Genomic DNA, 21,192 nt, shown 5'->3' on the forward strand with positions numbered 1-21,192 from the left:
CTGGCTGTACTTTGTATCCTTAAGGTTTCAGAGAAGTTAAAGTAGAGTAGCCACCATGACACGTCCATGGACAACACAAATCACTGAGTGGCATCCAAGCTTTTGAGGTTCTCCTAAAAAATTATATCTTGAATGACAAAAGACTGGTGGCGTTCCAGAGTTCAGGCATAAAAATACTCATCTCTGCTGTCTGAATTCAATATCATTTCTCCAGTCAGAGAAACTTCTTCCTTCCAATGTGCCATACCTGGTATTGGGTCTGTCACAAAACTTATACTTAGAATTTGTCTCACTTGAAGACTTGTCTGGTGTGAAACCTTGTCCTTTTGATTTTATTTACCTAATTAGTGTTTAAACTTACCACATATTGTGGAAATATTTCTTTAGAAATTAAATGACTTATCTAGTACCTAAGAGACCTGCTGTGACCCGCTGTAGAGTTAACCAAAGAGCAAAGGGAGAACCGATAACCAGCAGCATTCCTAAAGCTGTGCTGACTGATATCTCAGTGGATGCTCAGGCAAGGGATTAAATTAAGCCAAATTACATTGCCACTTGTTTCATAACAAACGAAAGAAGAAAAATCCATTATTTATGAAGGGGAAATTGTACTGGATATGCCTTACAATTCATGCTCTGTAGCAGCAAGGGTCATAATTAACATTTAAATTAATTGGGGGGTTGTTTTTTTGGGGAGTGGATGGATTCACTTTTGTTCATAGTTTCTTAAATGTGTTCCTAGGATGGGAACATACCCCTGCTGCTCGCAGTACAAAATGGCCATGCTGAGATATGTAAACATCTTCTGGATCATGGAGCGGACATCAATTCCAGGGACAAAAATGGAAGGTACAACAAAGCTATTTTGTTGTATTAACGAATTCCATGATATTGACCTTTTGAAATGAAGTTTTTCTTTTTTCATCATACTTCCCCAGAACTGTCATTAAGAGTAAACGCTGACAATTGCATAAGAGGTGTCACCTGGCTATGAGAGAAGGCTTGTTGCATGTGCGGAGAGTTGTGGCTAAAGTAAAATTTGAAAGGGGCCAGCTGGCCTCTTTAAGATAGTCTTCAGACTTCCAGAGTGGTGTAAAATGGGAGCAAATCACACTTAAGTGTCCACCTACAAGAATCTGGCCAATAACATTCATATACGCTCTTTTGAAGGCTGCTTGGGTTTTCTCCACTGGATTTTTCCCATGTCTGACTTGAGTCCACATTTCCAAGTTGGCGCCAGTAACTACAAGACATGTTTCCAGAAGGCTTTTTCCTATCTAAAAGGCCACTGAAGTACAGTGATAATCAGATGCTGGAAAACTGCAAGAGCAGACACAACAAAGGACTCCACGATGGAAATGCTGGCTTCCCTATAGCTGCACCATTTAGTAATATGTTGAATTTTTTTAGGCTCCTGATTTGTCAAAATTGCTTTTTAAACAAGAGCATCCCATGAGCATTTCCCCACTTTTTTCTTTTTACAATTTTGTCAATGGAATTTACATTTTTTTAAATGTATGAACTGTTTTATAAACCAGTATTAAAATTGCCCCAGCAAAATGGATTGCCGAAGAGCTTTGGCATTTACACTTTGTAATGCACGATAAGATGATTTAGAGCACTTTACTATTCTTTGGCAGCATATGGGAAAAATAAGAGTTAGCCCTTACTTTGGACTGATACAGACTAAGTGCATTAGAGCAGTGTTTTGTTCTCAGCTGTTCTAAGACGAAAACTAGGCCCTTTGTCCAGTTGCTGAACGACCTTGTCCTTCTTGTGAACCTACAGTGCTGTCCACTCTGAGATCTCTGTACCTTTTGCTCACAGGCTTTCTGTTGACTCTATGGAAACTCTTGAAAGTTCATTGTCCACTTGTGTGAGAGCATTTCATTCCTTAGTAGACAGCACAGTAGTCTCATTCCTGCTCTTTTTAGATAACATGAACAGTGAATAGAAGGGAGGAAGATGGTATTAAATGAGAAATACTGGTTTTCTTTTTGCCCTCTCCTCCTCGTATGAAGACTAGCTGAACGTATTATATATCCAATTTTGCAGATATATATATATATATATAATCACTAACTTATTATGTAAACTCTTAGTATGAAAAAATAAAAATTGGAGTTGTCCAACTCGAATGTCCTGTCCAAATTCCAATTGGGCAATTATGCTGCCCGTCTAAAATGCTCTCCGCAATTTCATTTCAATATGATATTCTGCACTTTCCTCCCTTCCACTACTATTTTAACATACAGCAGTGCAACTGCCATCTTCCCATCATGCTTCTGCCCCCAGGTGGTGGGTGAAAGGATTGCTGTAATGTTTTGACAAATATGGAAGGAAACAATTCATTGCTATGATAGTGTTTGCCAGTGTTCTCGTCTGTTTCTTTCAAAGCACAAACTAAAAAACACCCATCTATTAGACCTATTTTCAAGTTGAGGGCAGAGTATTTTTCACAAGAGGGTAAACAAATGGTAGTATGCGGTAAAGTAATTTTGATAAAACTCTTCATCCCTGCAAATAACTTGGAAGGATTTTTAAAAAATACAGTGTACTCCTGCTGCATGCAATCCACTATTCCAAGCTCTTAACGCTGTTTGTAGGTTGCCTAGCCTTGGATTTGCGATTGACTGCTAAGTCTTTTGTGGGATAACAAGATATTTGGTTTTCTAGAGGAGATTTGAGCTGTCCTCCCTAACTATGCCTCTTATTTATTCTCACAAGGGGCTTTTCAATTTATTTTGCTTTTGGGCTGAAATGAGTAAATGTCCCTGATAGTATCTGCGTTCATTTAAAAGCAATGAGTGAAATGCAGCTGTATTCAAATAGATGCTCTTGTACTGCACCATGACTCTCAGGGCTGTAGTTTGATCTTGGCTCTGGCATCTGACAGACTTTCTAATCAGAAGCTGCTTCTGTGCCACTCCGTTTGAGAACTGGACAACCTGGTGATAAAAGCTGCCAGTCAGGTACCTCCTCTTGGAAGTACAGTGATGAGATGTAAGATGGATCAAGGTTCAGAATGCCAAATTCCTCAAAAAGGCCCTGGGGGTGGGGTGGGGGGGAGCAGGGGCTGGGGCAGGTGTGTGGGGAGAAATGAGGAGAGAAATTGTGCATGTTGATTAAAAAAAATATTGGATTTTATGGATGTTTGTCCATGACACAGGATGTTTTCCCCCAAAAAATCATATGACAAAGCTACAGCCCTAAGGGTAGAATCTTCACACTTGGGCTCTGTGTGTTTTCTCTAGAACTGCTTTGATGCTGGCTTGTGAAGCTGGAGGCCTTAACATTGTGGAAACCTTGATTAGAAAGGGTGCTGACTTCAGCCTTGTAGATGCCCTTGGACATGATGCCCTACATTACTCAAAGCTCTCTGAGAACGCCGGGATTCAGAGCCTCCTCCTGTCGAAGATCTCTCCAGATGCCGGTATGGGAGAGGAAATAATGTGTCAGTTTTAACTGACCAGCTCTGTTTTCAACAAGAAGTGAATTTACTTTTTGCAATATCTTGAAATGAGCTAGTTCTCAGAGATAATGAGCATGGCTGTTTAACTTAGCACTGCACCAGTTTGCTAGGTGCCTCCCAAAACGCAGAAGTGATCCCTGCTCCAAAAAACGTGTAAGCTAGTATCCCAGGGGGCTAGCAAAGCAATAGGGAGGAGGAACAGAGGGAAATTACTGCAGTAACATAGCAAGGGCTAGCACACAGCATGGAGTTGGGCTTTTTATTCTGTGAAGGGAATAAATTATAGTTCTTAGCTGGCTAATTTTGTTTATGCTTCCCAGTGATGGATGTCATGGAGAGGCTCTAATGTAGAGAGGGGAGTGGCCATCTGGACTCTCTCAGGAAGGGTATTCCAAGTACACCTCTACCCCGATTATAACGCGACCCGATATAACACGAATTCAGATATAACGCAGTAAAGCAGCGCTCCCGGGGGGGGGGGGGGCTGCGTGCTCCAGTAGATCAAAGCAAGTTCAATATAACGTGGTTTCACCTATAACACGGTACATTTTTTTGGCTCCCAAGGACAGCGTTATATGGGGGTAGAGGTGTATGTAGACAGCATGAAAGAAATGCACAAGACTTGTTGGAGAAGCAGACAAATGGGATATCCAGGCTGGCATTGCAGGCAGTCAGGGGAGGGGTGGGGCCTCGCAAAGACATTATTGCTTTTTTTCTTAATGGTATTTAACATAAAACACTTTTCCCCCTCCCCGCTCTACAGATATGAAGTCACCAACAAAGCCAAAGCAGGTATTTGTCTCTTATGTTGCTTGAAAATATTCAGACTATACGGGTTTGTAACTTCCTGTGAAAATGATAAATGGCATATGCTTAAAAGCACTAATAAATGTCACTCTGAGATTTACCTGTAATTACAGTGTTCTATAGTATGAATGTTCAAGCATATTGCAGAAACATATTGCTTTAATAAGCTTTTTTTTTTTTTAACATGGCCTCTTACAAGATTCAATAACCAATCAGCTTTGGGGAGGCAGGAAAAGGGTGCTGGGGGGAAGGGTGTGGTTCTGTGGTCGGGAAGAGGAAGCACAAACTCTTGTGGGAAAAACTCAAGAGTTTCGGCCCCAAGACTGGACTTTCTTACACCTTGATTATGGAGACAAGCAGAGGCAAAGCTTTTCAGATTTTCAACATGAAACACATATTCCAAGGTTACAAGGTGTATTGCTGGGTTGCCCTTTGCGGGAGATCCCAGTGGTGAAAATCCCACCAGGTTGAAGCAATAAAAATGCCCTGATAGCACTTATTAGGGGCATAGTATTTTGGAGGGTGCACACCCCATTAAAGGGAGAAGCCATGGAGTGACTGATTCAGGCACTCCCCTTATGGAAGCAATAGGTCTTTCAAGCTGTCCAAACGCAAGAGTGGTTGACGGAGAGGAAAAATAATGTCCATTCATGGTCACTTAATTAAGCCGTGAACAAATTAAGTATTTGAGATTACTAGTAAATGCTAAACCTCTCATCAGCTTGTGCTTTTTCACGAAATCTTTGTTTTTGCTGAAGCATGAATTGCAAAGGCGGGCGGGGGGGTCATCCTTGTCTTCAAGCATGCCTAGTATCTTGCCTATTATAGCAATGCAGTTATCGTGGAGAAGATTGAATGAGACAAGGAACAAACTGCTCAAGTTATGTGGGATTTTTAATAAAACTGCTTACTCGGACTTTACTAACCAAACTAACACACCTCCATTCTCTGGCCTGTGAAAATTTCAGCATGACCAAGTCTCTAAATTAAGTTCAGAAGGAAGTGGAACTCCAAAAAAACGCAAAGCCCCACCTCCTCCTATCAGTCCTATCCAGGTAAAGAAAAAGTCCAAGTTTGAACATTTTGATATTTGTAGTGGGATGGGAAAGATCTACAGCATCATGCGAATGATGCTGGCAAAATTTTGCTCTGTGTTGTTTTATGTGTCTGTCTCATGTGTCATGAGTAGATTTTTTTTCCTGAGGTTAGGGTGACATCTTGAAGGCTACTAGAAATGTGGCATGGTGTAAAAGCTGCACATAAAGGTGGTCTCTTGGAAGGTAAAGATCGTCTCTTTTGATGAATGGCTTAAAATGCACTTCCACATACAGATAGCTGTAGAAATCCAATAAGGGGAATGAGCAGGCAAGATATATAATATAGGATTGAATTACAGCTTAAGAAATAGGTTATTAAACTGAAACATTGCACATGTCTGGAAATAATGCATGTGCGCTGCTGGCTAAGAACAGCATTGAGTAATTAGGTTTGCTCTTTGGTGCTAACACAGAATTATTGCATATGTTAACACAGGCAGTAGAACTCCCTAATATATACACACACACACACTTCTTTTTCAGTTTAGTGATTTGTCCTCTCCACGTTCAGCAACCTCAACTCCAATTGCTGGAAAAGGACAGGCGTTCTTCACCGAACAAGTATGCAAGGTAGATTTGCTCTTGCTGTTCTGTTGCTTTAACAAACTTTGGCTATATTTCAGGGGATAAAAATATAGAACTTTGATAATCCACATCAGTGACTGGGAGATCCACTGTGAATGGTTGAATTTTGAGAAATAAATGGTTTGTAATATGTGTAAAATCAAAGGGCATATGCTTTGTAAACTTATTTTGATATTTTCTTTCAGTAAATGTGGTGGTAATTCACAATAAAGGAGTAAATGTTTTGCATCTAACACTACAGTAGCAAGTTATTTAGTGCTAACAAAGTGCCTGCCACTGTTCATTACATACAATAAAGACAGTTCTTGTCCAAAAGATTTCTCCGGGATGAGTAGCCACTTGCTACTGTGTGATTTCAGCCTATGTTACTGAAGTCTGTAGTCCTTTGACATTTTAAATATACAGTACCTTACACACTACATTGCATAATTTGGCGCATAGGCAAAGACTTTCAAAACTGCCTGGGGGAATGTGGATGCCCAGATCACATTAATTTTAATGGGAACCGGGAGGCCAAATCTCTTAAGCTAATTTAAAAATCTGGCCCCTAACTTTTAAGAAATGTTGTTTGGAACAAGACATCAGACCCCAGAGCAAAGAGCCATCCATTCTGCAGGGCTTGACCTCGTTCCATACTCATTTCTGTGAAGTCTAGAACTTCTTGAAGTGAAAGGATTGTCTCCTTGTGTCTCACAGGAAGAGATCAGCTCCATTCAGCGAGATAACAAGGATAGACTGAGTGATAGCACTACAGGTAAGGTGAATGATAAAGCCTTCTTTAATTCTCAAAGCTTATTCTTTTTATCAACTGTCTTTTAGAACCATTTAAATGTAGGAGTAATGGTATTAGAGAATGGTTTCAGCATTCTCACTCTTTTTAGAAAAAACTGATGTACCTACCAGTGATTAAACAGTTTTTAGAAATAATTCCTTCATTTGGCATATTAATGGTGTCCCTCTGGGACACCTGGCATTGAACTCTGTCGGAAGACAGGATACTGGGCTAGATGGACCTTTGATCTGACCCAGTATGGCTGTTCTTATGAAAAAAAACAAGTTCACTCCATCTCAAAGTTGTTATGATTTTATATGAAAGGATATATATGGCGATATATGTATTTCATAGAGCTGGAAGGGACCCTGAAAGGTCATTGAGTCCAGCCCCCTGCCTTCACTAGCAGGACCAAGTACTGATTTTGCTCCAGATCCCTAAATGCCCTCCCCCTGGATTGAACTCACAACCCTGGGGGGGTTAGCAGGCCAATGCTCAAACCACTGAGCTATCCCTCCTGTAGATAGTTCCTGCTTTTGCTACAGTCACTAAGTCATCACTTCAGTTTTTTTAAATAGTTTAAAACCATTTATTTTAAAGGTGCTGATAGCTTACTGGATATAAGTTCTGAAACTGACCAGCAAGATCTGCTAGTATTGTTGCAAGCAAAAATTGCTTCTCTAACACTACACAATAAGGAGTTACAAGACAAATTACAGGTATGTATTCCATTTTTGTGCCTAATTCAAAGCAAAGGGGATCTTTCAGTTCTTGAATAGCAGAACAAAGAACTACTTTGTTTTATAGTGATGTGCTGTGAAGATAAATTAAAAGACAATTTGTAGGTAGTAAGAGTTTCAAGAAATCAAGAGGAAGCTTTGTCTTCGAATATTAAATCATTGTTCGCAGTTCTCATTTTTCCCATAAATTAGTTGACAGCCTTTTTTTTAAGATTGAGTTAATTATTTCAGAACTCTGGCTAATGATTTGAGGGTTTTCAGAATTTTAACTCTCATAGCTTTTGATCCTTTTTGTGCTACAGAAATCATCCCAGTATTTAGATGATCTTAGCACCTAGTATCTTCATTTGCATGCTGAGCTCTGCTGAAAATCTATCCCACAGTGTTTTCATTGTCCATCTCTGTAGAGCACAGTAAGAATTCCTTACGTAATCTACTCAGTAACATATTGTTTTATAAATACTAATGCTTTTTATGCAGGAAAAAGCACCCAGAGAAACAGAAATGGATTCCACCCTAGATTCCTATCATTCCACCCAAACAGAGTTTGATCAGTCAGTGGACAAACAAAGTCAAACCTCAGCTCAGGAGCTAAAATCATCCTCATTAAATGCAACACAAACTCAAGAGAAATCAACAAACAATGAGGTAAAAATTAAGCATCTACAAGAAGATTTAAAGGATGTACAGAGGAAATTAGATAATTCTGAAGCAAAAAGAAAGTACTTAGAGACCCAACTTCAGTCTAGAATCCCAGAAACCATTCATTTAAACAGTGCAGATATTTCAGAAAACAGCTCTGATCTTAGCCAGAAACTTAAAGAAACCCAATGCCGGTATGAAGAAGCTATGAAAGAGGTCTTGAATGTACAAAAGCAGATGAAATTGGGTCTTGTTGCTTCTGAAAACAAAGATACTTATGCGGATGTCCATGAACTGAGGGTTACATGTGAGGAAATTGAAGTGCTAAAGCAAGAACTCAAGAAAGCTTTAGAGGAAAGTGAAAGGCATAAAGAGAAAGTGAGAGAGCTACAGGAAAAACTTGAAGAAAGAGAGCAGAATGTTGCTAGCAGAATGTCCGTGGAAGAATGTGAGGAAATGAAAAATTCTTATTGTTTAATAATTGAGAACATTAACCAAGAGAAAGCTTTGTTGATTGAGAGATACAAAGAAGGGCAAGAAGAAATCAAAAGACTACAAGACAAGTTAAATCAGTTGCAGTTGGAATCCAGTGAGGAACCTCGGGAGATGAAAGAAGCAAGGAATAGAATGATAGATGACCTACACAGAGAAGTTAGTGAGCTGTCTCGGTTGTACAAAGAAGCACAAACAGAGCTTGAAGATTACAGGAAGAGGAAAGCATTAGAGGATGTAGCTTTGGAATACATTCCTAGAGATGAGCATGAGAAACTGATGCGGGTAACAAATTCATTGAAAGATAAAGCTGAAGATGCATTATCTGACATGAAGTCCCAGTACACACAGGTATTAAATGAAGCAGCACAGCTCAAGCAACTGATAGATACTCAGAAACAAAACTCTGTACCAGTTGCTGAGCATCTTGAGGTGGTAACTGCTCTGAGGTGTACGGCAAAGGAAATGGAGGAAGAAATAAATGAACTTAGGGAAGAGCTTATTAACAAGGAAACTGAGATAAGAAGTCTGCAGAAGGAATTGTTGGAGGAAAAAGCTGCAATTAATGAAGCAATGGTGCCCAGAGCTTCATATGAAAAGCTCCAGTCATCGTTAGAAGGCGAAGTTAATATTTTGTCATCCAAACTAAAGGATTTAATGAAAGAGAAAGAGAATGTGTCCTTACATGCTGCACAATTGAGAAATGAAGTTTTGCAATTAAAAGGGGAAAAAGAAGGTGCTCAAACTCTCCTTGAGGCCAAGGAGCAGGAAATAAATGGACTTTACCGTAAGTACCATCAAGCTCAAGAAGATCTTCTTGACATGAAAAGATGTGCAGAAAGCTCGTCAAAGCTGGAAGAAGATAAAGATAAAAAGGTTAGTAATTCATTAAAGAGATTGGGTTTCCTGAATGTTTAGACCTTGTAAAACAATTTGAGTAATGCATGCAGTTCACAGCTCCATATTAAACAAAGTGTCACGGAGTATAACTTTTGAGTACATCTTTCTGTCTTGTGATCTAAGGTCCCAGAATCCCGTCTTTAATACTGATAAAAGCTGCTTTGGCTAAGTGCATATTTGACCCTGCAGAGGTCCCCACAAGGAGAGCTGCATGATCTGTCACTGTTAGGTGAAATCGTATGTGGCCCGGTTGCCTGAGTGCTTGGACTCCTATTTTGAAATGATGGAAGTGGGAGTTAGAACGGTGAGAGATCCACAGGGAGAGAGGTTTTGCAAACCTAAATAAAGATGCACAAGTGACCAAAGATCCTACAGTTCTTATTTTACCCAGATCATTTCACTCATCCCTACTCATCTTTTTCCATAATTGGGATATCTGAGAGCACAGAGTTCTTTTAATAGAAAATGGGCCACAGATGTGGTAGCTGTCTTCATAACATTTTGCTGGCTCTAGACTTGACCAAGCGAGCTGCATTTCTGTCTTCAGACATCGATGTATTCAGAGGCTGTGCCCATAGCGTCAGTAAACGCAAGACCTCAGTGGTGTAAATATTGCTTCGCATAGGTTGTTAAAGCAATGTGTTTCTATTTGGAAATGTGAGAATTCTGTACAAAAGCAGATTTGCTAGCAGAAACTGAATGCTTAAAATGATCAGGATGATGGAGGGAAATTTGACAGTGAGCCAAGAGGCTTCGGCAGGGACAGAGCCAGAATGGTGGGGGAGATGTAGGCAGGAAGAAGAGTAGCATGCCAGAGATTTGGGGGGGAAGGAAATAGAGGTAGAAAGGTAAGTAGGAGAGAGACAATTTCTGGGAGAGGCAGATGGAGAGAGCAGCCAGCTGGGAGGACACACATCTGCATGCAGACCTCCCAGTACTGGTGAGGAGCTAGAACTGCCTGCTGGCTTGCAGGGTGGGGAGGAGGCACTGCAGAGCTGGCTGAGAAAGAGCTACAGCCCAGCCGTCTTTGTGTAGACCAGGGATCGGCAACCTTTGGCTGGCTTGTTTACCTGCCGCGTCCACAGGTTCGGCCAATCGCGGTTCCCACTGGCTGCGGTTCGCTGCTCCAGGCCAATGCGGGCAGCGGAAAGCGGCAGCCAGCACATCCCCGGTCTGCACCGCTTCCCGCCGCCCCCATTGGCCTGGAGCGGCGAACCGTGGCCAGTGGGAGCCACGATCAGCCAAACCTCTGGACGTGAAAGGTAAACAAACCGGCCTGGCCACCAGGGTGCTTACCCTGGCAGGCAGTGTGACAAAGGTTGCCGATTCCTGCTGTAGACAAAGGATTGCAGCATGGTGGGAGCACTACAACCCTTTGTTTACCAAGAAGGTGCCTTGTGCCTCAGGTGCTTTTTCAGAATCCAAAAGAAAAGGCACAAATGTTCTCTAAATAAAACATGGCAAAACAGTATTTCTTGCATCCTTTCACATGGACCTTTTTTCTTTGATAGATCAATGAGATGTCCAAGGAGGTTAGCAAGTTAAAAGAAGCATTGAACAGCCTTTCTCAGCTTTCCTACTCAACCAGTGCACCCAAAAGACAAAGCCAACAACTGGAGGCATTACAGCAACAAGTGAAACAGTTACAAAATCAGTTGGCTGTAAGTGTGGGTTTCTTAACTGATAAACTCCGGCTGCTCTCATTGCTAATAGGACGTGAAGCCTTCCTTTCAGTGTTTCGTATGCCCCGTTAAAGTGAAGCACAACCACTGAGTACAAGAAATGGATGCTCAATGCAATAAAGTGAACCCTTTAAAAATGTGCTATAACTGATAGCTGTGAATCCTCATTATTGTCACAGCAATGCACTCTTTCAGCAATAATACAAAACTGAGTTACTGTGTTGCAGTATATCCCCAGAGGCCTCACACTTAGATCAGTCAACTTCACTCCATTTTCTGCTCTGGAGATACAGGGAATAGTGCAGCAGTTCCCAAGAGTCTGCATATACAGTATGCAGTTGCTTAAGCTACTGTGTTGAAGTTAAGCATTAATTGGGTTGATAAAATAATGATGGCACCCCCAAAGCAGATGTCATCACATCTCCATACATTTGTTCATTTTGCTGTGTCACAGCTAAACTAAACTATAGCAGAAATGAGAGTTTAGAAAGCCACAGCTTTAAATGGATATCCAAACTGCTGAGACGCTGGACTGTTAGAGCAAAGTTTAATAGTTGATCCAAGATGTTATAACTGTCATAAAATGTGGTGTACTTGTGTGCCGTGATTCATTAGTACATAGCCAGTTTGCACTGGGTTTTTGTGTTGCTCAGAAAGGTGCAGATTTAGTCATCAGTTAAAATCTTTTTAAAAAATAATTAAAAACTAAAATAAGCCTGATATTTTTTGAAGAAATAATCTTGTGACAAGTTCTATCCAAACAGGCCCTTATTTATTTATTTATTTATTTATTTATTTATTTAAAAAAGGATAATTTTTCTCAGAATTTGTGAATTGCTTTAAATGATTTTAAAATTGTACCTTCAATGGGGCTTCCCATTTACAAGTAAAGGGCCCAGTCCAGTAGAACATGAATACTTCCAAGCTGGACAGAGCCCCAAAGCATTTTTTTTAAACCACAAAAAGCTTTTGCTGTGAGTTATGGAGCTGCCCTGGCAGAGCTTGAAGTGGGTGTGTTGAGAGGCCTGCCAGGAGTCGCAGATGTGGCCAAAAAAAAAAAAAAAAAGGTTAAGAATTGAGCCTGGTTGCTGAGGAGCACACTTCAGGCATTGTCTTACCAAAGCTGCTGCTCCCAGATTATGAAAGACATCTCCCCACCCCACCCTCCCCTCAAACACACATCTTTTTTTCAGACCTCTTTAAGCACCAAGCTCAGGGAGGAAAGCTCTTGTATCTGAGTTCCCAACCTGCTGAGTTACACAGGTGCCTGTTCTTCCTTCTCCCCAGTCAGGCAGTGGGAGTTGGGGCTGGAATTAGTCCCTTGTAGGAATACTAGTGGGGCCAATGGATTTAGTAAATCATTTAAACAATAAAACACTTACGTCAAGTCTACACTAAAAAATTAGGTCGACCCAGCTTCATCAGTGAGGGGTGTGAAAAATCCACACTCCTGAGTGACATAGTTAAGCCAACCTACTCCCTGTGTAGACTAGGTTGACAGAAGAATTCCTCTGTGAATAGTGTCACTATGGGTGGTCCACTTCAGATGCGCATGCACCTCTTGAGCCCTTGGTCAGATGTTTTTCAATTAGCTGTGTCCATTCAGCCTGCACCTGTGCTGTGTACAACCTAATGCTGCACTTCGAAGGCATATACGACTGCACAGGCAAACCACCCTCAGTTCCTTCTGTATCCCCTCGGCCAGAACTGAGCTCTAGCGTGGCCACCTTGTGCATTTGGTAACTGTTGTTTAGTTGAGTGTTTCTAGTTAGTGTTAGTTAATATAAAATTAGATAGTTGAAAGGTTTCTGATTTTTCTCCCCCCGTATCTGGAAACCTTATTGGGCCTGGCTGGGCGTGTTCCAAATGCTGCCTCTCTTGTTAGGAAGTTATTCTGATCAGTGATGGCTAAGTGTTGCCGTTGCTTGGGAGTCCCATCTCTCCCAAAAGTGCAATTTTTGCTTGGCTCTAAAATCTAGAGTTCGGAATCAGGGCCGGCTTTAGGGCGATTCCCAGGAATTGGGCCCCGGGCCTAAGAGGGCCCTGCAGCGTCCAGAAGAGGGGCCCCGCACCCTCCGCTGAAGTGCCGCTGGAAACAGCAGCAACCGATTGAGCTGCCGCCGAATTGCTGCTGCTGTCTTTGGTGGCTTTTCGGCTTCAGCTCTTTTGAATCGGGCCCTGCATGTCCTAAAGCCGGCCCTGCTCGGAATGATCAGGAGACCAAGCTGAAGATGATGATGGTGGTGATGGAGCACTCCCTTCGACCGGCTTCTGAATCAGGTCAGGAGACCTTCACCCACCTGCCTCCATACATCTGTCTCCTGACAGTCCCAGTGCCCTTTCAGCTTTGGCTAAATTCTTGTCTGAGAAGGGGAAGATCTCAGAGGACTCAGGGAAGGCTCCAAAGAGGAGGAGCTCGGTCCCCCACCACAAGGAGCCAGCTCTGAAAAAGTCCTATTTTCCTGCTAGATCTGTGGTGTCAAAGGCCTGGAATTCTCGACTCTGTACCATGGAGGTGAAAGACTCTTCCTCTGGTACTGACGGAGTAAGGAGATCCTGGAGTACTTAGGAGAAACACAGCACTGACATGGCCCTGGTATCATCTGCTTCCAGATCAGCACAGATTACTTCATATTTAACAATGGTGCCTTCCCACTCAGCTCAGTCAGTACTGACAAAATTGAAGCATGCAACATTGGCCCTGGCACCTATGCACACCAAATCAATTGCTGCATCAGTACCGACCCCCTCAATACCAAAGGAATCTGTTACTCCAGGGACTTGTGAGTGTTAGGGACCCACTACTTATGGGTACTGAACGATTCTCAGTACCGAGGGTCCCTGCTCAGGTCTCTGGGTATATACACCCTATGGGTCTCAAACTGCCCATAGATCATGTCTAGCTCAGTTCTCTGGCTTTCACAGAATCACCGAGCCTGCTAGAAAAAGATTCCAGGGGAAGAGAGCTTCCCACCCTCCATTCAGCAGGTACCCAATCAGCATCAAAACAGCAGTTTTGAAGGGTTGGATTGCTACCTTAGCCAGTCTATTCATCTACTGGTATTTTTTCCTAAACCACATAAACTTCAGTGGCAGACTTCCCTTCATACGTTAGATATATGATAGGCATTGGCCTTTTATCTGAATAGGACCAAGCAATTTCGGAAATCACCTAAACTCTGTCTCCATCACAGAAAGATCTCAGGGGTCCACAATCTCTTCACAGATACTGTTGAGCTGGATCTCTGTGTGTATTACTGCTTGCTATGATTAAGCTGGTGCTTTGCCTCCTCAAAGGATTTTAGCACACACTACTAGATCACAAACAACTTCCACAGCATTATTCAAAAACATTTCCAGTGTCAGAGAGCTGCTACATGGGCTTCAGTGCATACCTTTTCTAAACACTATGCCTTGGTCTGCACTGTCAGGTCTGATGCGGCACTTGATTCTGCTGTACTGTCTTCAGTCTTAGACTTGATTCCAAAGGTTCCTTCTCCCTATGAGGATACTTCTCGGGTGTCATCTGAAGCGGAGTACCCATAGGGTACCCATAGGGTGCTCCACTACCTGTCCTCTTTCCCCTCTGCTTCAGACTGTTCTTGTTGGACGTTCGGCTAGAGTAGGAGCTGAGAGTGGTTTGCCCGCCCAGCTCTGTGTGACCTGGGAGCATAACACGAGGTAGCATAGAGCATATCCGCAGTCCAGATGGACACTGCTAACAGAAAATCTCCTATCAATGGCTCAAAAGACGCATGCACATCTGAAGTGGAGCACCCATAGGGACACATTTCGAAGAACCACAGTTACTGCACAAGCTGAGTTGCCTTGTCTTCTGTTGACCTAACTACTGCCTCTTGGGGAGGTGGATTAACTACAGCGATGGGAGAACCCCTCCCACTGCTATAGTGAGCATCTATGCTGAAGCACTAGTCGTGGTGTAGCAGTTTAAGTGTAGACATAGCCCTACTTAGAAATGAAGGCTTATGGCCTACTGCCCGAGTTCTGTAGGAGCCTCTCATCTCCAACTGTGCTTCCATTCCTCCACTGCCTAACCACGAGAGCTGGGCTGGAAATGGTTTTCCTCTTCCACATTGGGATGAACCAGAGACCTTTAAAAGTGGTGTTTTTTATGAGAGAGTGAGAGGCCAACACACCCTCCTACCCAAGAATAGCCAATAGCCTGGTGGTCAGGAAGCTTGCCTGGGATGTGGAAGTCCCTGGTCTGATTGCAGCAGAGTATGGATTTGCCCTGACCTCAGGCTACTGGCTATTGTGGGGTCGGTGTCTCCTCTCTCTCGCCCCCTGATAAGTTTAGGAAAGGGGTGGTATAATGTTAGGGTTGTATGGCCCACTTCTCTCAGCCTAGTTTCTAAAACAGAACTTCAGCTTTACCTGGGATATGGTTCTTGGGCCACAGGATTCTGTGACCACAGAAGAGGGGCTTGTCTTTGGCTAAATATGTAGTAATTTGCCAGAGCACCATAGAACAGGACCCTTTTCAACCTCACCTGCACTAAGAAATCTACTCATTGCTGACAAAGGGTTGTGGGCAATGGGTGCAGTTGAACTGTTGCTGAAAACAGTGGCTTAGCTTCCTTGCAGAAAAACAGCTACTATTTCAGAAACTGCAACTGACTGTGGTTTGATCCTGTTTGTCTGCAGACTGCAGCTAAACCATTTTGAGCACTGACATCAGCTGCACTAGATACTTTCCTGGTGTAGATAAAGCTATAGCATCTTAGTGGACCATACGTTGCAAAGGGACTTATTTTGGTTGGCCTGATAGTAAAATACTTCTTGGTATAATGCTGGGGTCTCAAACTCAAATGACCACGAGGGCCACATGAAGACTAGTACATTGGCCCGAGGGCCGCATTACTGACACCTCTCCCCGGCTCCCTGCCTGTCTGCCCTGCCCCCCGCACCACTCCGGGAAGCGGATGGAACTTCGGGGACCGGAGGGTGTGTGTGTTGTGTGTGTTGCTTTTGCTCCAGGCACCGCCCCCAGCATCTCCCATTGGCCGGGAACAGGGAACCACAGCCAATGGGAGAGACTGGGGGCAGTACCTGAAGCAACATCAACACACACCCTTGTGCCTCTCCTCCCCCAGGTTCTGTCCCCTTCCTGGAGCAGTGTGGGGGCAGGGCAGGCAGGCAGGCAGGTAGCCTGCCCTGCCCACAATGCGTGCTGGGTCAGATCCGCTCTAGGTAAATGCTAGGGCGGGGGGGGGGAGGGGGGCGAGGAGCTCATGGGCTGCAGAAACTAACCTCGGGCCGCATGTTTGAGACCCCTGGTATAATGCATGCCTGCAGATGAGCAAGATAGTTTTCTGATAGAAGTAAAGATACCATTTTATCATAGAAGCAGCAAAGAATCCTGTGGCACCTTATAGACTAACAGATGTTTTGCAGCATGAGCTTTCGTGGGTGAATACCCACTTCTTCGGATGCAAGCTGTAGATATCCATGTGCTCTAAAATGAGATGTGGTGATTTTTTTTATGTGAATTTGCATGCACATTCCTTGACTTGGCATCTTACTATTTTTAGGAAACAAAGAAACAGCACCAGGAGATTGTATCAGTTTACAGGATGCATCTTCTCTATGCTGTGCAGGTATGATCGCATATTTCTCAATCATGCGAGGTATGTTGTGTTTTAATGTAAGAGGTCCCTTCTGCAAATCTATAATGAAAATAGCTTCTTATCTTTTGGTTACCCTAGACAAAAAGTCTGAATATTTAACAGAAATTTAAAGCAACATCCTCTTGGAAAAGATTGGGAGTTGGGGGATTAATATTCTTTTAAAACTATTTATGTAAAATTTCTGAAAGAGTAAAAAGGTGCTAGAATTAAACTTACTTTTTCATCTTTCTGTCTAGGGTCAAATGGATGAAGATGTCCAGAAAGTGCTTAAACAGATTTTAACAATGTGCAAAAGCCAATCACAGAAAAAGTGAAACAAACTGTTTGTACTGAATCCTGTCGTGCTGCCATGGTGTTTAGCTAGGCTCACCTTAACACAAGATTTTAAATTGCCTACCTGCTGCTTTTTTTAGTGAGCTGGATTTGTCTCTGCCAACCTTCCTGTTCAATCTATGTACTATGACCTAACGCATCTGCACATCTTCTCCCTTCCCACAAAGTTTTCAGAGTACTGTTTTCATATACAAAATGTAAGTATTTTTCAGAGCTGTTGTTACTTTGGCCACCCCAGATGCAAAGTGTGGTCCAGTGCTATGTTGGTGCTTCACAGCTTCCTTCTTCAATATGGAGATGCTTTCAGGGAGGGCTACAGGTCCTAGCGTGCAACACTCCATCTTGACACAAATAGTCACACCTCCTGGGTAAAGGTGAAGTTCTCCATTCTGAGTCCTGCTCCTAGATATTGAAAAGGAGGTGGGGCGATCTAGTCTGCTCAGTGTTTTTGCCCTTAGGCTCCGAGCATCTTGCCAGATGTGATCTTTCATTGGGCAAAGTTCATTCACCCATGTAGTAATGAACAAAAGCAGATATTTGTGCGGAATTTTGCTTAGTAAGCCAGAACATCAAGCAACTAAATTTACCTGTAATTTGTTTTATGTTTGACAAGATTAACGTGGATTACGAGTTACCATGCCCATTGTACACTGAGTGTGTAAAATCCATGCTGTACATCTTTATATTTAAGTGCATTGTCTCGGTATTGGACACAATAGTTTAGAACATAAACAAAACTCATTTAGAATGTAAAACCTCAGAAGTTCTGTACAAAATAACCCTTTTAGGTAGGTCAAGCTGTCTATGCAAATATTCACACTGCTGTTGGTCATGGAGCTCAGGAAAAAAAACCCATTTGCTTCAAGGGAAACAAGGGATTCTAGTGAATGCAGGATGTTTACAGTGAGCGTCAGTGCCTCACAGTTCCTAACCTCCCTTTTGTAAAGATCGGCTCTTCAATATATTTTTATTGGCCCTCCGATGAAATTTTTTTGTAACTAGATCATTTTGCTACATGATGTTTGCATTAAACTGTATTAACAAATATTTTAGGTAACCATGTTTAAGGCTCTGTTTTTACCCAAAGTATTCAGCTAGACTAGAGTAAAGCATAGTGAAGTATTGTCAGCTCAGAAACTGTATAAAATAATAGATCTGTCAGCATATCCAAGAGCATTGAAGTGTAAATGACAGTTCATCCTGCTATTTCATCAAATGCAGGAATACATGATACATTTGTGCTGTCATCTAACAATAATTTCTACGAGTTTCTTGGGCAGGAGAGGGCATCATTGAAGCCTTTGTCTGTTTTTAAGAATTAAAAGTAGAATTGGAAATGCTTCATGTGGTAAAATGACAGTGTATAGTAGAGAACTATTAAAGAATATTTCTAAGAACGCAGTGCATTTAAGGGTTAAAACCATTCTACCTTGCAGTTTGTTATTGCGTTGGTTTTATTCCTGTTGATGGAGATATTTCCAGAGCTACATAATCTATGAAGTTTATAGACTCCTAATTTAACAGAATCTACAGTGCCTCAGGCTTATTGGACACATAGTGCACTTACATCAGATAATTCCTAACAATGAGAAACCTCAAAAGGATTAAAAACTTTGCATCAGTTAGACCTTTCTGTTACTTTTCTTAGGTTGTTTAACTAATGCCTGTTAATTTTGGACAGTATTTTATAGTTAGACAATTTGGAAAATACTCCAAAGAAATGTGAAAGGATGTCTTTTCTGCAGCACTTAAAAATTTCAAGCATGCAAATGCTGCAAAGTTTAAAACTTGATGAACCATTTTGAAGTTTGCTGTTCAGATTTAGTCTTCTACCTTGTTTTGTTATGCATATTTATTACAATTATCTTTGTGAAATATTGAAAATTATATACTATAGCATAGCATTTGTTCTTGTATGTAATTTACAAAATGTTTCCTTATGCAGCAAATAAACTATTTCCATTTTTTCATCTTTGCTCTTTTTGTGCATTCAGCTAGAGGTTGTTTGTACTAGGGGAGATAATGCTATAGTACATGTTTCAGTTATATTAAACAATATAATATTATGGTTGTATAGCTGTCAAATATGTATGTAGTTAAGCTTCTACTAGCTGATTAATAAGGTTAAAGCTGTTTCTCAAATGGACATCCCCCTAGAAAAATGAATTGAAGAAAAGAAGGGAAGCCAATTAGTCAAGACATTTATTTTCACATATCGAAATGCAGCCATCCAAAGCCTACTGTATGCAATCAGTAGAACTACTGTGACCCAATGTAACAAATTAATAGCATCCCAGATTCCTCAAAACTAAAGTGCTCCCATTGCCTCATCACAGTGTGTGCGCACACACACACACACACACACACACACACACACACACACACACACACACACACACACACACACACACACACACACACACACACACACACACACAGCCTGGTGGTCTGTGTCCAACTACATCTGTCCTTTTCAACACGGGCCACTCCCTCAGTGAATTTCACTTTCAAGACCCACTCTTGAATCACTGATAATATTGAAGATGTAACTGAAGAAGGCTAGTTCTAAAGTGTGGTTCTACCCTGAAGAGTGAATATGTAGAAATGTCACCTACTCAGGTTGCATTTGGCCAACAAGCTGCAGGTTGGCCTCCCAGGGACTACTAGTGCACTTTGAAAATAGGGAAACCTTTGAGAAATCCTATAAAGTACCCCAGAATTGGATTTCATCCGAAATGAGAGTTGGCTAATTACATGTTGCAACATATTTCTCTTTGATTACAGCTCGCTCATCATACTTGTGAGTGCAAGCTGATTTGCTATGTGGTAGTCACAAGAAATAAAACTAAATAGTTTGTCCTTCATCCTTCAGTTCCTTCCACTTTTGTAGTCTGCTTGGATCATTCATATTCCCTTTGGAAATAAGTAACATGATGCTGCTGTAATCTTACAAATGTGTAGCAATTAATCTTTATTTCTAAGCAGATGATTGTATTGGGGCTGATTGTCATCGTCTGTATCTAGTATTTATTTAGCAATCTACATTAGTATTTGAGTTTTAGACTACCTCAGTTGCTCAACCAGTGGTACCTTAAAGTGCAGTTCTGCTCCATAGTGAGTAAAAGTTGCACCAGTTTACTCAACAGATTAAAAATCTATATCTGTTCACGTCAGTGGATGAAAACAAGTTTTTACTCCCATTAACCCTGTGGTATAACAAGAATGGATGAGGGACCTGGATTTTATTCTTGCTAATACATCAACAGAATTAATAATTCTGTCTTCCATTACGCTTCAGCAACCCCACATTGGGGGCAGGGAGTTACACAAGTGCAACTGAGGCTAGCATTTATCCTGCAGATTTCTTACTGTTGGAAGGGGTGCACAAGCCAACCCAGAAGAACCCAGCTTAACCTTCAGATCCCAGGGCGAGTTTGTAACCTGGGTAATGTGAAAACCACCTTTTTCTTGTTAACTGAGGCAGTAGAACCACATTTTTACCATGCTATGTGTTTGCTCATCCCAGCACAGGACTTTGAGACTTCACAGGGATAAATTTACTCTTCATTTATAATCAGTTTAATAATCCATTTAGCTCTGTATTCCATAGTAATAAATTGCAGCAGAAATGGATTCAAAGTAGGGTTGTCAAGCGATTAAAAAGATTAATTGCACAATTAGTTTGCGCTGTTAAACAATAATAGAATACCATTTAAATATTTTTTGATGTTTTCTACATTTGCAAATATATTGATTTCAATTACAATACACAATACAAAGTGTACAGTGCTCATTTTATATTTATTTTTATTGCAAACATTTACATAGTAAAAACACAAGAAATAGTATTTTTCAATTCACCTAATACAAGTGCTGTAGTGCAATCTCTTTATAATGAAAGTTGAACTTACAAATGTAGAATTATGTGGGGAGGGGGGAGCGATCAAAAACAAAACAATGTAAAACTTTAGAGCCTACAGGTCCACTCAGTCCTACTTCTTGTTCAGCCAATCATTCAGACA

At 41.6% G+C, this 21,192-nt stretch overlaps 1 protein-coding gene across 5 annotated transcripts in view; it reads left to right on the forward strand.

The window, feature by feature from the left end:
• The window catches only part of RAI14 (retinoic acid induced 14), a 159,488-nt gene extending 142,104 nt beyond the window's left edge, over positions 1–17,384 (forward strand). For 4 of the 5 annotated variants that reach the window (XM_039544733.1, XM_039544734.1, XM_039544732.1 and 1 more), the window contains 11 exons: positions 743–849; positions 3,255–3,433; positions 4,236–4,264; positions 5,248–5,334; positions 5,860–5,946; positions 6,658–6,715; positions 7,334–7,452; positions 7,954–9,483; positions 11,019–11,168; positions 16,742–16,807; positions 17,074–17,384. In XM_039544733.1, the coding sequence (XP_039400667.1) occupies positions 743–849; positions 3,255–3,433; positions 4,236–4,264; positions 5,248–5,334; positions 5,860–5,946; positions 6,658–6,715; positions 7,334–7,452; positions 7,954–9,483; positions 11,019–11,168; positions 16,742–16,807; positions 17,074–17,151 (2,490 nt within the window). In that variant the 3' untranslated portion in view covers positions 17,152–17,384. The remainder of the gene's footprint in view (positions 1–742; positions 850–3,254; positions 3,434–4,235; positions 4,265–5,247; positions 5,335–5,859; positions 5,947–6,657; positions 6,716–7,333; positions 7,453–7,953; positions 9,484–11,018; positions 11,169–16,741; positions 16,808–17,073) is intronic. The other variant, XM_039544736.1, reaches the window with a different exon arrangement.
• The last annotated feature ends 3,808 nt before the right edge of the window (positions 17,385–21,192 follow it).

Source organism: Mauremys reevesii, linkage group 6 (genome assembly GCF_016161935.1).
Source record: "Mauremys reevesii isolate NIE-2019 linkage group 6, ASM1616193v1, whole genome shotgun sequence".
Taxonomy (NCBI): Eukaryota; Metazoa; Chordata; order Testudines; family Geoemydidae; genus Mauremys; species Mauremys reevesii.